The sequence below is a fragment of the Anthonomus grandis genome, chromosome 17 (genome assembly GCF_022605725.1).
Source record: "Anthonomus grandis grandis chromosome 17, icAntGran1.3, whole genome shotgun sequence".
Lineage (NCBI taxonomy): Eukaryota > Metazoa > Arthropoda > Insecta > Coleoptera > Curculionidae > Anthonomus > Anthonomus grandis.
The window spans coordinates 8,302,411-8,316,905 of NC_065562.1; the positions used below are offsets into that span (position 1 = coordinate 8,302,411).

General features: G+C 33.6%; 1 protein-coding gene across 2 annotated transcripts in view; it reads left to right on the plus strand.

Annotated features, from left to right (window-relative positions):
- Window positions 1–14,495, plus strand: part of LOC126746207 (pancreatic triacylglycerol lipase-like) — a 39,694-nt gene that overhangs the window by 22,819 nt on the left and 2,380 nt on the right. For both annotated transcript variants that reach the window (XM_050454363.1, XM_050454364.1), the window contains 7 exons: window positions 3,274–3,539; window positions 5,716–5,956; window positions 6,013–6,125; window positions 6,184–6,304; window positions 12,999–13,295; window positions 13,426–13,540; window positions 13,593–13,796. In XM_050454363.1, coding sequence (XP_050310320.1) covers window positions 3,274–3,539; window positions 5,716–5,956; window positions 6,013–6,125; window positions 6,184–6,304; window positions 12,999–13,295; window positions 13,426–13,540; window positions 13,593–13,796 — 1,357 coding nt within the window. The remainder of the gene's footprint in view (window positions 1–3,273; window positions 3,540–5,715; window positions 5,957–6,012; window positions 6,126–6,183; window positions 6,305–12,998; window positions 13,296–13,425; window positions 13,541–13,592; window positions 13,797–14,495) is intronic.

Sequence of the window (14,495 nt, forward strand, 5' to 3'; positions counted from 1 at the left end):
TTGCTGTACAAGTACGCGAGTATTTGGCTCAGCGATTTGGGCACCGTTGAATTGCCAGAGGTGGAGCAGTTTCTTGGCCTCCTAGGTCACCCGATTTAACGTCGCTCGATTTTATCTTATGGGGATATGTAAAGTCTTTAGTCTACGAAACTCCAGTAGAATCAGAGCTAGACTTAATTGGACGAATAACAGCAGCATTTGAAATCATTCAAAACGAGGATCAAATTTTTAGTGTAGTCCGCCGAAATCACGTGCGGCGTTTAAATCGGTGTATTGAGGTTGGAGGGAGACATTTTGAACAATTGTTGTGATGGTATCATATACAAAAGGTAAAAAGAAATGCATCAGATCCTATTTAGGTAATTAATATTTTTTCTAAATTTAAACACGTCTTAGGGCCGTAGTGGCGTAGTGACACATTTCCGGACATGGGTTCCTATACTCAAATGGATTCTACTGTTGCACTGAATAACCCCCAGAAGTTCTGAAACACCCTGTACATACCAAAATTGCTCATGTATTGAAACGGGTAAAATTGCTTTTCTCTCAGGTTTGCCGTCGGCTTTAGAATAAGTTTTGACATTGAGGCTGTCTATACAGGAACAATGAATCCATGAATTCTGCTGCATATACTACACTGGGTAATTTATTTTGTTCTTTAATGTCTAGAAATAAAAAGCATATTTTGAAGTTTTAGTTCTTAAAATCAATCAAAAGAAAATGTGCATTTTGCCATATTGTCCGTCTAGGATGGTTTTACTAAAGACCTGATTGCAGTTTTGAACTTTTAATCCAGCAACATATTCTGTTGTCAGCTCTATGTGACCAAAAGTAGTCAGTTCTTCATACTCATGATCTGGACTGTTCCATACATCTTATACTCAAATAAAAAGATATTACATATTTTATTGATTCATATATATGATACAAAATGTCATTTGGCCACACAACATTGATGTCAGCCTAAAAGGCACATTATTAAGTTAGGTATAATATTTTTTACTACGATTAAGGTAAATTATTAACTAAAGAGCTTAGTTTAACCCAAGCAGTTTATCATTAATAATTAAGCTTAAACACCACCTCTGGTGAGGCCACTTGTTACGAAAATCATTCTAACTTACCTTGTTTCAAGGCTTAGGAACCCAAGTATTAAACATATTGGGCGTCTGAAACCAAGAAATTTGTGTTTTTTGCTGTTCACAGATTTAACATAGCAGCTTCTTCTTCTTCTCAGAATCCATTTCATCACTTTTATTGTTTACATTTGCACTTGCATCATTTTCACAAAAAAAGGTTATTGCAATAATTGCTTATGCAAATGCATAATCGTCAATGTCTATGTTCGATTTAAATTTATTATATCAGATGCTTGATACTCCGTGTCAAATTTCGTTTTCTTACTGCCATCTATATGTCGTGGAGTAGAAGCTTTTTCAATGTTCTCTCAATAATTTTTTCTTTATCATTTCCATCTATTAACTTTCCTTGCACTGTTAAAGAGTCTTCGTGCTTCCTGGTTTTTTCCCGTTATACTACACTCTGGTTCTGATCAACTTCTATAAGATAATTATACCAAAAAAATATAATCTTTAATAAAGGGTTAACAGATGGTTTACCTTTTAACTAAGGCTGTTGGTAGGTGTGATTCATCCTAGATTATTCTAGGGCGCCACTGTAATAAATAAATTATTACTTCCTAAGTGGCCTTATACAGTGGAAGTAGGCTAAATAAGTTCCTGGTACTACCCTATAATGTGTATTTGACGAACCATAGATGTAGGCGGTGTTTATAAGCGCTAATATTCTATTCTTTTAATTAAGGAAGGAAGCAAGCAAGCTATTATTACTTCGTGCAATATAAATGTATAATCGGTCGTGCATGAGTGAACCGGGCAAACGAGATTCAACTCCGAATGCGACAAAGATATGTCGCTTTTCTCGCAAAGAAGAGATTTTATCTTCATTCTATTCCTTGAGTAGGATCACCAAATTATGCGCATATGCTTGTACCTCACTAGTTAAATGATGGCAATCAGGTCATCGACTAGTAATGATGTCAGAAAATAATATCGAAAGTCTTCTTGTGGACATTCTTGTGTAAAAATTAATTTTACTCTTTCTGGTTTTTAGGGAGGTAGTTCTCTCTTAAAAGGTAAGTCTCTTAACCTCGCTTTGAACTAGTCACATAACTGGATGAAGACGTTTTGCTATTGCGGATTTATAGAGGAGGTTTGATTATATCCAAGAATATTCCTATGGTTAGAACCGTTGGTATCACACTCAAATCTCGAGACAGTTTTACCACTGAATAAAACTCTTTGTTTTACTCTCAAAATGTGTTTTGCTAACTTTGTTAGCATCTTCGGGAGAAGATTAGAATTTAGTTTTAATCTTACTACTAAAATAAAAAACTAAGAGTTTTGGTGTGTGAGAGTGGTAAAACTATCTCGTGATATGTATATTCAAGAAGTCTGCGACAGCATTGTTTTTAATTGGGTTGATGCTAGCGATGCGGTTATTGACGATGTCTCTTGGCTGAACCCGCATGCAGGTATTCTGATAATTGATGAGGTTAGAAAGTAAGTCCATCCTTATAAAGTCACCAATAATATGCTTTTCAATTGAATTGACGTCAGATGAATTGACCTGAACAGTTTCGTTTCGCAGGTTTTGAGCAACAGATATAGCTTTGTCTGAAGAACTGGCTACCGTCTCCTTCCAAAGATTTAAAGGGCTGAAATGGTTTGACCTACCAATTTACCTTATCGGTTATCCTGTTAAGACGGTGCCAACCTTCTCTCCATCCAAAAGTATGATATGCTATGACAAGTGGTCATACATACCCAAGACTGTCTAATTAACATTGTCGATGACTTCTGACAAAGTTTTTACATTTATTAATTTACAAACAATAACGTACTTATACAAGAAGTATTTACATTATAATTTCTTATCGACGTTGATTGTTTCTGCTAAGATTTTAGTAAGACGTCTGCTCTCGTCATCAGTTGGGCTACTTGCCATATTACTGATATAATTCTTGTATCTGGGTTATGCGGACGATAGCTAAAATGGCTTAAATATCACGATATTGACGCCTTAACGCTACTTTAATGCAGTTATCTATTATAATGTTATTATTGTCAAGATGAAAGTAATTCAAGAAAGTTAAAAGGCGAAAACCTATTATTATCCTTTGAATTTCACTGACTTGCCCACGGTGCCGCTAGCTACCTATCATATTTATTTTATTAATAAGTTATGTTTTAGATGCAGTAGGCTGCTTTAGCCTTCCTCATAAAAATTCACCGTTACAAAGAATTCCAGAGGATCCAAGGACGCTAGGAACCAAATTCTATCTTTTTACAAGAAAAAACACAACCCATCCTGAGGTTTTATACTATGACGATGACGGAACATCTCTTAAATCTTCAAATTTTAACGTATTTGATCCTTTAAAGGTCTTAATTCATGGATATACCAGCAAATGGAATGAAAAAGGCGCTCTTATGTTAAAAGATGCCTATTTGAAGATGGTATGTATGACTTAACCTACTTCTATAGGGTGATTGACGACTGATAGTACGTTAGCCGTACATAGAAAACGGAACGTAGCATTTTTCTGAAAATTTGATAACCATGGTAACAGACAATGCTCTATCCTTCTAAAATATTTTCAGCACTGCAGCGTTGCCGCTTATATAGAACAATTGGGGGCAAGAATCCTTTGATTTTTTTAATAGAAAACCCTATACATTTTTAGATATTTTAATTCCCTGCTTCATTTTGAGTTTTTTTTAATCATAGTTCTCTATACCTTTAGCGGTTTTCGAGAAAAAAATAATTTGTGTGTTTTTTTCTAAAACCCTTAGTTTTTTGCTAAAAACTAAGGGTTTTTAGCAACTATTTGTTAGCTAGTTAAGATAGCCGCGTTTTAGAAATAAATACTTATTTTCGTGAATTTTGATAATTTTAAACATTTTTATTTTGTAAATTACTTAGCTATGAAAATATTACAATAGTATAATAAATAACAGTTTTTTGGCTGTTTTTCAAAAAATATTCAGTTTTGAAAAAAAAAATATATTTTTGAAGAGGGTCGTTTTTTTTTTAAATTTTTCAAAAGACCTTTATCTCAAAAACCAGTAGCAATAAAATTCTGAAAATTTTTATACATATTCCAGAAATAATTTGACTGCACAACTCTTCATATTTTTTTTTTCAAAGTCCATTTTTTTTCAAAATTTTAGAGATATGAGCTATATGGGCAATATGGGCTATTGGGAAACCAGTAGAAATAATATTTTTACATATATTCCTAGAATAATTAAATTGAATACCTAGTTCAGCGTTTTCTAAAAAATTCACAGAATTTTGAAAGAAAAACGTTTATTGAGAAGATCAATTTTTTTTCAAAAATTTCACAAAATGCCCATATTTCAAAAAACCGTGGCATATTCCCGGAATAATTTGACTGGATACCTATTTTAACGTTTTTAAAAAAGTGTACAGAATTTTGAGAAAAGAAATATTTTTTGTATGGGTCGTTTTTTTTCCAAAAATTTTACAAAATATCTATAACTCAAAAGCCATTAAAAAAAAATTTCTGAAAATCTGTACTCATATTTCAAAAAAAAATTATATTGTTGGAGAAATCGATTTTTTTTTCAAAAATTTCACAAAATGCCTATATTTCAAAAACCAGTGGAGATAAGATGTTGAATATTTCTACACAAATTCTTGGTGTAATTTGACTGGATACCTATTCTAGCATTTTTCAAAAAATCGACAAGGTTTTGAGAAGAAAAATAATTTTGAAAAGGTCGATTTTTTTCCAAAAATTTGACCAAATACCCATATCTCAAAAACCAGTTAAAATAAAATTTTAATAATTTCTACCCGTAGTCCTAAGATAATGTAATTAAGCGCCCATTGTAGCATTTTTCAAAAAATTTACAGAGTTCTTAGGAACAAAAAAATTTTGGAGAGGTCGATTTTATTTTTTAGAACTTTTTTTTAGTAAAAAAAAATTATAACTAAAAGTGTCACTGTCATTTATTAAACTATTGTGACATGTTCTACATTCTTGACATGTAAGTAATTTACAAAATAAAAATGTTTAAAATTATCAAATTTCATTAAAATAAGTATATATTTTTAAAACGCGGGTACTTAGGTATAGGAATATCTTATATTAAATTAAGGGTATTTTTAATGTCTATTAGAAAATAAAATGAAATATACGGTGTTCCATTTAAAAAAATCGCCATTTTACTAAATGAAAAATTTTAATTAAATTTTCGAGGCCCTATATAATGATGATTATATCAGGCTATGGGAAGTTAATCAAGATGGTGTCTTAAAGTGATGTTTAAAATTTTAGCATTTTAGTAACTTAAATAGATGAAAACTAAACAATTATTAGTTATCCCTTGGTTTTTAACAAAAAATAGGCAAACATATTTTTTTGTATGTGTTCTATTTAAAAAATCAAACGTATTGCCATTTTTAAGTGGTGTAAGGTTTAAGTGGTCTATATAAGTGGCAATGCTGCAGTACTGAAAATATTTTAGGCCGATAGAGCATTGTCTGTTAAATTTTCAGAAAAATGCTACGCTCCGTTTTCCATATACGCCTAACGTACCATCCATCATCAATCACCCTGTGGCCTGTATACTCTATAGAATATACAAATATGTTTTCCCACTTTAGTACCAATGTAATGTGGTTTTAATGGATTGGAAAATGGGAGCTCGAGGACCCTACTATGCTTCAGCGGCAGCCAACACCGAATTGGTAGGTAGAGAACTCGGAATGCTTTTAGTTAATATGGTCGAAAATGGTCTTTATTCCACAAATATTCATTTGATTGGATTCTCATTGGGAGCTCATGTGGCTGGTACAGCTTCAGAACCATTAAAACAAAAAGGACATATGATTGGGCGTATAACTGGTTTGTTAACATTCTTTAAAAAAATATATTAATATAATAATTATTCATATATGCAGGTTTAGATGCAGCTAGTCCACTATTTAGACGAGAATACTTTAAGGAAAAATATAAAAAGCTTGATAGGGGTGATGCTACTTTTGTCGACGTTTTACATACGGATTCTAGCCCAGTACGTTGGAATAAACTTAAGGTTTTAATTTTAATTATTATGAAAGTTTATTTTTTAGTTTATAACCGACGGATTTGGTTTATGGGAACCAATAGGGCATGTCGATTTTTTTCCCAATGGTGGACAAGAACAACCAGGCTGTAGCGATCCCAGGAGTTCTATAGTAGTCACTCATCTAGGTACTTATAAAACATTCAAATTTAAAAAAAATATTAGATATAAACGATATAAGTTACAAATAGATATTTTTGGTGTCGAAGAGGTTCTTTTTTATAACAAGTTAACAAGTTAACACAGAATGAATCCATAAGAATTTTATTAAAAACTGGAATGTACTTTTACAATCCAGTCGGTCAGTTGAAAAATGTAGATTTCATAAGATTTTTAGTAATCATCAATTTTGACAGTCGACATAATGAATATAAACTAAATTAAACTCTAAAGTTATATTATCTGGTGCCTTGAATATTTATTAACTTTACTAACGTAACCTTACCACATCGTACTTCTCTTTTTAATATATTGGAGTCTTACAACTTAAAAAAGCATGTCTTTCTCAACATCCTCATCCGCAGTTACTATTGATTATTTGTGTACAAATTTAAATGATGTGTCATGTATATATAGCAGTCACTTCTAATATCTCTGACCATAAAGTCATTTTTGCTCAGATTCCATGCAACACTGGTCTTTGTCTCATTATGTAGGAAGAATTTCCAGTAGAGCGAATTTCAATGCTTTTTCTTCTAATTGAAAGAAGTCGTCCATATTCTCAAAGAGACCTTGATATAACTTAATCAAAAGAGAACAACACAAAGTCTCGGTCTCAAAAAATCCTTTTATTTGCTAAAGTGGTGACACGTGTTTCGCTCCTAAGAGCATCATCTGACCTTAAGAAGGTTAAAAACAACATGCCCTACTGGGTCAAATATACACACACACTTTTTTGAGACCGAGACTTTGAGTCCCCCATGATGCTGTTTTTAGATTTTTTGAAGAATGGGTGTGTCATGTAGATCGTCGAATGTTAATGGAATAATGTGGTCTAAGCTCAATAAATATGTAATTCCAATATATTTCTACCAAATCGTACTCAGGAGGTTTTAGTATATGGGTGTTTGTCTGATTCTAGATCCGTTAAGTCTGGAATACCTCAAGGTTTAGTGTTAGGTCTACTATTATTTTTGCTGTATGTACATGACTTAGGCTCATTGAGTCTTCTGTGCAAAAAGGTTTAGTTTGCTGATGATACCACCACATTGTGGAGTCGTAAGGATTCTGATTACATTAAAGCTTGGATTTTTGAGGATCTTAAAATTTTATCAGAGTGGTGTGCTTCAAACAGGCTTGTGTTTAAGTCTGACATCCAAGATTTTGGTTTTTTCATCAAATTCGATAGTTGGTATTGTATTAAGCTTATATCCTACAAATACGTTTATCCCAACGGTTGGTGTGCCATAAGGATTCAAACTGAATCCACTTTCCTTTAGTACTTATGTCAATCAATTAATAATTTAATCAATAAACCTAAATAGGTAATACTCTAAAGGTATATTTTCTGGTGACATAAATATTAACTTCACTAACGTAACCTTGTCATATCGTACTTCTCTTTTTAATATATTGGAGTCCTACAACTTAAAAAAGCATGTCTTTTTCTCACACAAATAACATCCTCATCTGCAACTACTATTGATTTGTGTACAAATTTAAATGATGTGTCATGTATATATAGGACTCACTTCTGGTATTTCTGACCATGAAGTGATTTTTACTCACATTCTATGCAACACTGGTCTTTGTCTCATTATGTAGGAAGAATTTCCAGTAGAGCGAATTTCAATGCTTTTTCTTCTAATTGAAAGAAGTCGTCCATATTCTCAAAGAGACCTTGATATAACTTAATCAAAAGAGAACAACACAAAGTCTCGGTCTCAAAAAATCCTTTTATTTGTTAAAGTGGTGACACGTGTTTCGCTCCTAAGAGCATTATCAGACCTTAAGGAGGTTAAAAACAACACGCCCGACTGGGCCACATATACACACACACTTTTTTGAGACCGAGACTTTGTGTTGTTCTATTTTGATTACTTTTTTTTCTGTTAAAACCCAATATTTTAAACGATTAGCTTTTTTTGAGTTTTTTGAAGAGCGGCTGTGCCGTAATCGTAAGTCGTAATAAATATGTAATCCCAATATACGAAGTCTGGCTATTAAATAACGAGACTGCGTGCTTAGAGGGCGCCCTAGACGGGTGGGGAAAAAAACGAGTAGTGCGTTGGGTATCTAGATATCTTGTCTATGCACGTACCAAAATACGTTTTCGTCACTATTATAGTATTCGTGCAGTAGCGGTTTGAAACGAACGTGTTTTTTTCTCGTGCCGAAAACCATGTGTGACGAAAAACAAGAGCAACGCATTAATCTTAAATTTCTCGTTAAATTGAAAAAAACTCCGACTGAGTGCTATAAATTGTTGCAAGAGGCCTATAGGGAAAATTTTCTTTCTCGTGCGCGTGTTTTTGAGTGGTGTAAGCGCTTTAGTGAGGGCCGAGAGAGCACTGAAGATGACCAGCGCTCAGGTTGTCCTGACACTTTTTCAACTCCGGAAACAGTGACCAAAATCAACCAAATTGTGCGTGCAGATCGTCGAATGAGTACCCGGATGATTGCCGAGGCTGTAAACGCCGATAAAGAAACGCTTAGAAAAATTTTACACGGGGAATTACACATGACAAAAGTCTGTACGAAGTTGGTGCCAAAAAACCTGACTCCTGACCAAAAGCTCTTGCGTCAACAGGTCTGCTCAGATTTCCTTAAAAGGTTAGAAAAAGATTCCGGACTGATGAAAAACATTATTACTTGCGACGAAACGTCGATTTTTCAATACGATGTTGAAACCGAGCGGTAATCGATGCATTGGAAGACGCCTGAATCGCCCAAAATAAAAAAGCAAGAATGTCCAAATCAAAATTCAAGGCAATGTTGATCGTTTTTTTCGACATTAACGGTATCGTGATGACTGAATGGGTTCCAGAGGGTCAGACTGTCAAACAGACTTTATTTGTCAGTTTTAGCAACACTGCGAGAACGAGTTCATAAGAAACGGCCCGAGTTGTGGAAAAACAACTCGTGGATTTTGCACCAGGACAACGCACCTGCCCATAACGCGCTATCTGTGAAGCAGTATTTGGCCGGTAAGCGCACTCCAGTGCTCGAACACGCGCCGTATTCGCCAGATTTGGCCCCGTGCGACTATTTTTTGGTTCCGAAGATAAAATCTGCTTTGAAAGGGACCCGATTTCCCGAGTCGATGGAAGAGGTAAAGCAAAAAACGGCAGAGCTCCTAAAGGCCCTCACCAAAGAAGACTTCCAGCACTGCTTCGATCAATGGAAAAAACGTATTAAAAAGATGTGTGATTTTTTATATATGTTAAGTGACGTGATACCCAATAAAATAAGTTACTCAGTTATTAGCCTTCCGGAGCTCGCGCTAAGTATTTTGGAAAGGACGCTCGCATGTGGACTCGGAGTCCGCAGCCTTCAAATGTGCATATTTCTAAAAATTATTGGCAATAAAAGTTAATTTTTATTTATTTTAAGATTTCATTCATCGAATACATTGATTTTGGCATTTTAACAAAACTTATTGCTACAAAAAAATTAAAATAAACATTTAACAACACATAAAAACTTTCTAGAAATTAAAAATAAAAATGTCTTTCATTCTGAGCGACATTCATGACAAATAACAAGTGAATGCTCTAAATTTGCGCGAGGGGAGGGGAGTATATTGAAGGGAAGCATTCGAATGTATAATAATTTTTATAATGAAACCCTTTTGCATAACCAGCCTCGTTATTTAATAGCCAGACCTTGTATATCTATCAAATCGTACTCAGAGGGTTAAAGTATCTGGGTGTTTGTCTGATTCTAGATCCCTTAAGTCTGGAATACCTCAAGGTTTAGTGTTAGGACCACTATTATTTTTGCTGTATGTAAATGACTTAGGCTCATTAATTCTGCTGTACAAAAAGGTTTAGTTTGCTGATGATACCACCACATTATGGAGTCGTAAGAATTCTAATTACATTAAAGCTTAGATTTTCGAGGATCTTAAAATTTTATGAGAGTGGCGTTTTTCAAACACGCTTATGTTTATTACAGGGTTTAATTCATGACATCCAGGGCATGATGTTTAGTGACAAGTTCCCTTGCAAAACAAAGAAATTGTAAATTTGTAATTTTTTAGTTTTCGGGATGCTCATATACCAGATTTTGTCTTACGTAATATAGGACATTTTCTTTCTTTCTTTCCAACCTTCAACTGTAGTCTGGCGTTTACGAAACTCTGAAGACTTGCATATAAATTATGGGGGACACTATATATTTTAACTAATTATCACCATATTTTCGGAATATGTTTACTTGGTTGAGATAGATATTTTTTACAGTGAAGTTCTAGAAAAAAAAAATCATTCTCTTTCTCCAGTGTTGCTATATTTGATATGAAGACTTTATCTGTTTTAGCCCGATGCTCCTCGTCCTTATTTCCAAGAGCGGTTTTCGTTTTTCAAACGATTGTTCTTTTTCTCCAATGTTGCTCCTTTGGCTTTAGACCAATGGATATTGTGGCCATTTGACAAAAGATGTTCTGCTATCCCTGATATGAAGATTTCACCAAGTCTCATTCCATGCTCCTTTGTTTTTATTTCCAAGAGCCTTTTTGTTTCTCGCACGATTCTCGGTAAATATTTGCTACGACTGAAAATAGAGATGAATTTGGAAGTCTCTTATCCTGAGCATAAAATTTATCTTTTACTTGGGAGTAGGCTGACCGACCTTTTCAATTTTTTAATACCTCTATTACTCCCACTAGCGGCAATGCAGTACCAGTTCAGGAGGCTGTGCCGTACTGAGTTTGTTCCAGATCATATTTTGAAATTCTTATAGATGCACTTTGGTATATAGACTTTATATGTTGAATGTTCAATGGTAATTGGTAGTAACTCCTAAAAAACCTAAACTAGATCATATCTATGCTTTTCCAAAATTTTAGAAACCGCAGGTAATATACTAATTGGCCTCAGATCATTAAAGCTTAAAGGATTGGATAATTTTGGTATAGATTTAATGATTGATTTCTTCCAGATAGTAGGACATACATTTTCCAGAATGCAAGTGTTAAGTATGTTAATCAAAGGTTTTAGGCAAAATGGTAAACAAAGCTTTAGAATTGAAATATTATCTTCTCTGTATGCATTTGTAATAAAGAATTTATTATTTTCATAACTGACATTTCATCAATACAATTAAAATTTAACTCGCTTGTCTGTCTAGAGTGTTTATTGTTTTGATAAAATAATAAGCATTCATTGGATGTAGTGTCTGTAATATTATTGCACTCGGCGTAGTGAAGATTTAAGTCAAATAGATTAGCTAAGTCAGAAGGTATTTCCATAGGTTGGTTTTTAGTAAGATTAAGCTTTTTCATATTTGATCAAAACTGTGCATCTTTATTGGCAACCATATTAAAATATGCAGCTCTTTCGCGAATAATTTCATGTGTGGTGTAATTTCTAAGATCTCGATAGTAGCGAGGGCTGGCTTCATTTCTTTTATTTAGATATTTTTTATGTGCCTTATCCCTTAATTTTATTAAAAATCTAATATTGTCTGTAATCCATGGCATAAAGGGCCTTTCTCTAATTTTGTAGTCTTAATTGGGGCATGCTTATTGGTTAAAAACAATATGTTCCTATTAAAATGTCAACTTTTCTATCTATGTTCTCGGTGTTATATATAAGATGACATGGCAAATTTTCACTATCATAATGGAAACTATTGAAATTTATATTTTTGTAGTCTCTAAACTGAAAGGTTTTATATTTTAATTTATGAAATTTTGTATGTACCAAGCAGTGGCCTGATACCTCCTCAGAAACTGTAATAGAGCCGCTATCTCTTATGGAAAACTTGGTATCAGATATTATAAGATCAGTGACGCTACCCGCATTTGATAACGTATTTGCTTTTCTGCTAAAGAGGTTTTAAGATAGTCAATATTAAAATCACCTACGAATATTGTATGGTCATAAAATGGCACTGTTAAAGATAACAAGTCGTCAAAAGAATCCAAAAATTCGTTCACATTCAATGAGGGTGGCCGATAAAAAACCGCAAATATAATGTTTTTGTTTTGTACTTTAGTATTAATGCATAAAAATTCAAAAGATTGTGAAGCAATGTCAAACTGAAATTTGAGTTCCTTCCTGATGTAAATACCAAGACTCCCGCCCCTAGTACCCCTGTCTTTTCTAACAAAATTGTAACCAGTAATGTTAAAAGTGCTGTCATCATAAAAAGCGGTCAGCCATATGTTATTTGGAAGCGTATATGTTATTTGGAAGAAATTTAGACAACTCGGATGTGGGCGAATCTCTGGACCTTGTACACAAGGAACAGATTTTAAGGAGAAAAAGAAAATCAATGGCCTGTAAACACTTGGCTTCACAGCTTACTCTGCTTGCAATTTGCAAAAATAAATCTACTATGCGTACTAGTTAAGGACCAGAGCTCGAATGCGCGTAGCTTTTTAATGCTCAAAACAAGAATGCGCATTTTTCAGAAAATGTTTGAATAGCTTAATTATAAATATATTTTGTTACACTAATGTTGCAATTGATCTTAATAAAAATGGTGTTATCTAGTTCATTGATAAATTACTAGTGGGTATTACAATATTTGGCTCCAGAGCTATTGGGAATCAAATTTTTTATTTATTTAAGATTAAATAACATCATTCACATTCATTTATGTAAAAATAAATAAACTATTTAAACCGTAGGGAAATATTCTTTTAATTGTTTTTAGAGGGTCGAGGATTATCAAGAGATTCCGTGTGTAGCCACGTGCGAGCATTTCATCTGTTTTTAGAGTCTCTAACGAACAAAATGGCAAAGAAAGAAAACGGAGATTCAAATAGTTGTCAATTTATGGCTTATAGCTGCCCTGGAGGAATGCCTTCCTTCGAGAAGGGACATTGCTTCCCCTTGGTACAAAACAATAGTACCGATTTATATAAAGTTCATGAAATCGGACAATTCGGAGAAGATGTAAAGGGAAAGGGAGTCATGTATTTTTCTACAAAGGATTCTAGTCCTTATTGTGGTAAGTAATTTAATAACAAATATAATAAAACGAATTGCCATCATTTAACTCATAAGTAGGATTAATTTCCTATCCTAGATGATTTTATAAATGATATGCGGGCATCTAAAAGACTTTAACCAAATTTTAGGTACTCAACTCCAAGCATCCGTATATATTTCTCAGAAAACAGCTGCAGCAGAAGGAGTTCTGCAATTGGTAGTTTCATATATGAATAAAAGTGTGATTTTTCACATAGATACAGAGTAAGAAAATTCTTAGACATGTTTAAAAAATATAAAAATGTTCTCATTTTAGTGGTAAAGATCTTATTATGACGGGCTCTCGCATGAGCGGTCTTTCAGTAGCAGACTTTAACAGTCTCGATCCAAAAAGTACCAAGTCCGTAACAACTTATTTATATTTTTTTAATACGGATGAAGACATGGGATCTAATAGAACCTTGCTTAACTCGTCTCTGTATGTTGACAAGATTCTTGTAAGGGATATGTATGGAAATAGGTAATTGCAATTTTATATGTGAAACACAAATTATCATAAACCAGATTCAGTTATTCAATATTTGTAGGCTCGCGAAAAACCATCATAAGGTAAGAACTCTCACTGATTTTCACCGATACTCCGAATCCCTACTTACGCTTGTTGTTACGAAGGGAAATTCAATATACTGCCTCGGCCTACGTTCAAGTTAGGTCGAACTCGAATTGATAGAGAGAATCTTTTTAAAACCTAACTTAGATTTGCTACTTTAATATATTTATTTCCGCACCCAAGATCTGAATTATCCAGATAATTCAGTAAACTGTAATACCAAATACCAGTAATACCGGGATCAGTTGACAACCGCTTTTTTCCTTCCAAGTGAAGGTTAAGAGGCAGATGTCGTTAGTGTTTTTTCTAAAAGTTTTTTTAGAAATAGATTGCCAATTAGCGGGCTTTGCACATTTATCAGAATTAACTTTCTGAGACGCCTGGAAAAGATCAACGATATCATGGGTAAAACCGTCTGCAACTAGATGCAACGATTCTGCCAAAAGATACTAGTAAAGCTCAGTCGCATGTTCTTTATAAGTTCTATATGCGCTTCCCCATCTTCCACAAAATCCATGGAGTGCTTGGCATTAGATTATATGTCTATATACTCGTATATAACTGTAGCAATAAAACAAGGTTGGTATGCCGAGGATTCGATGAATAGTA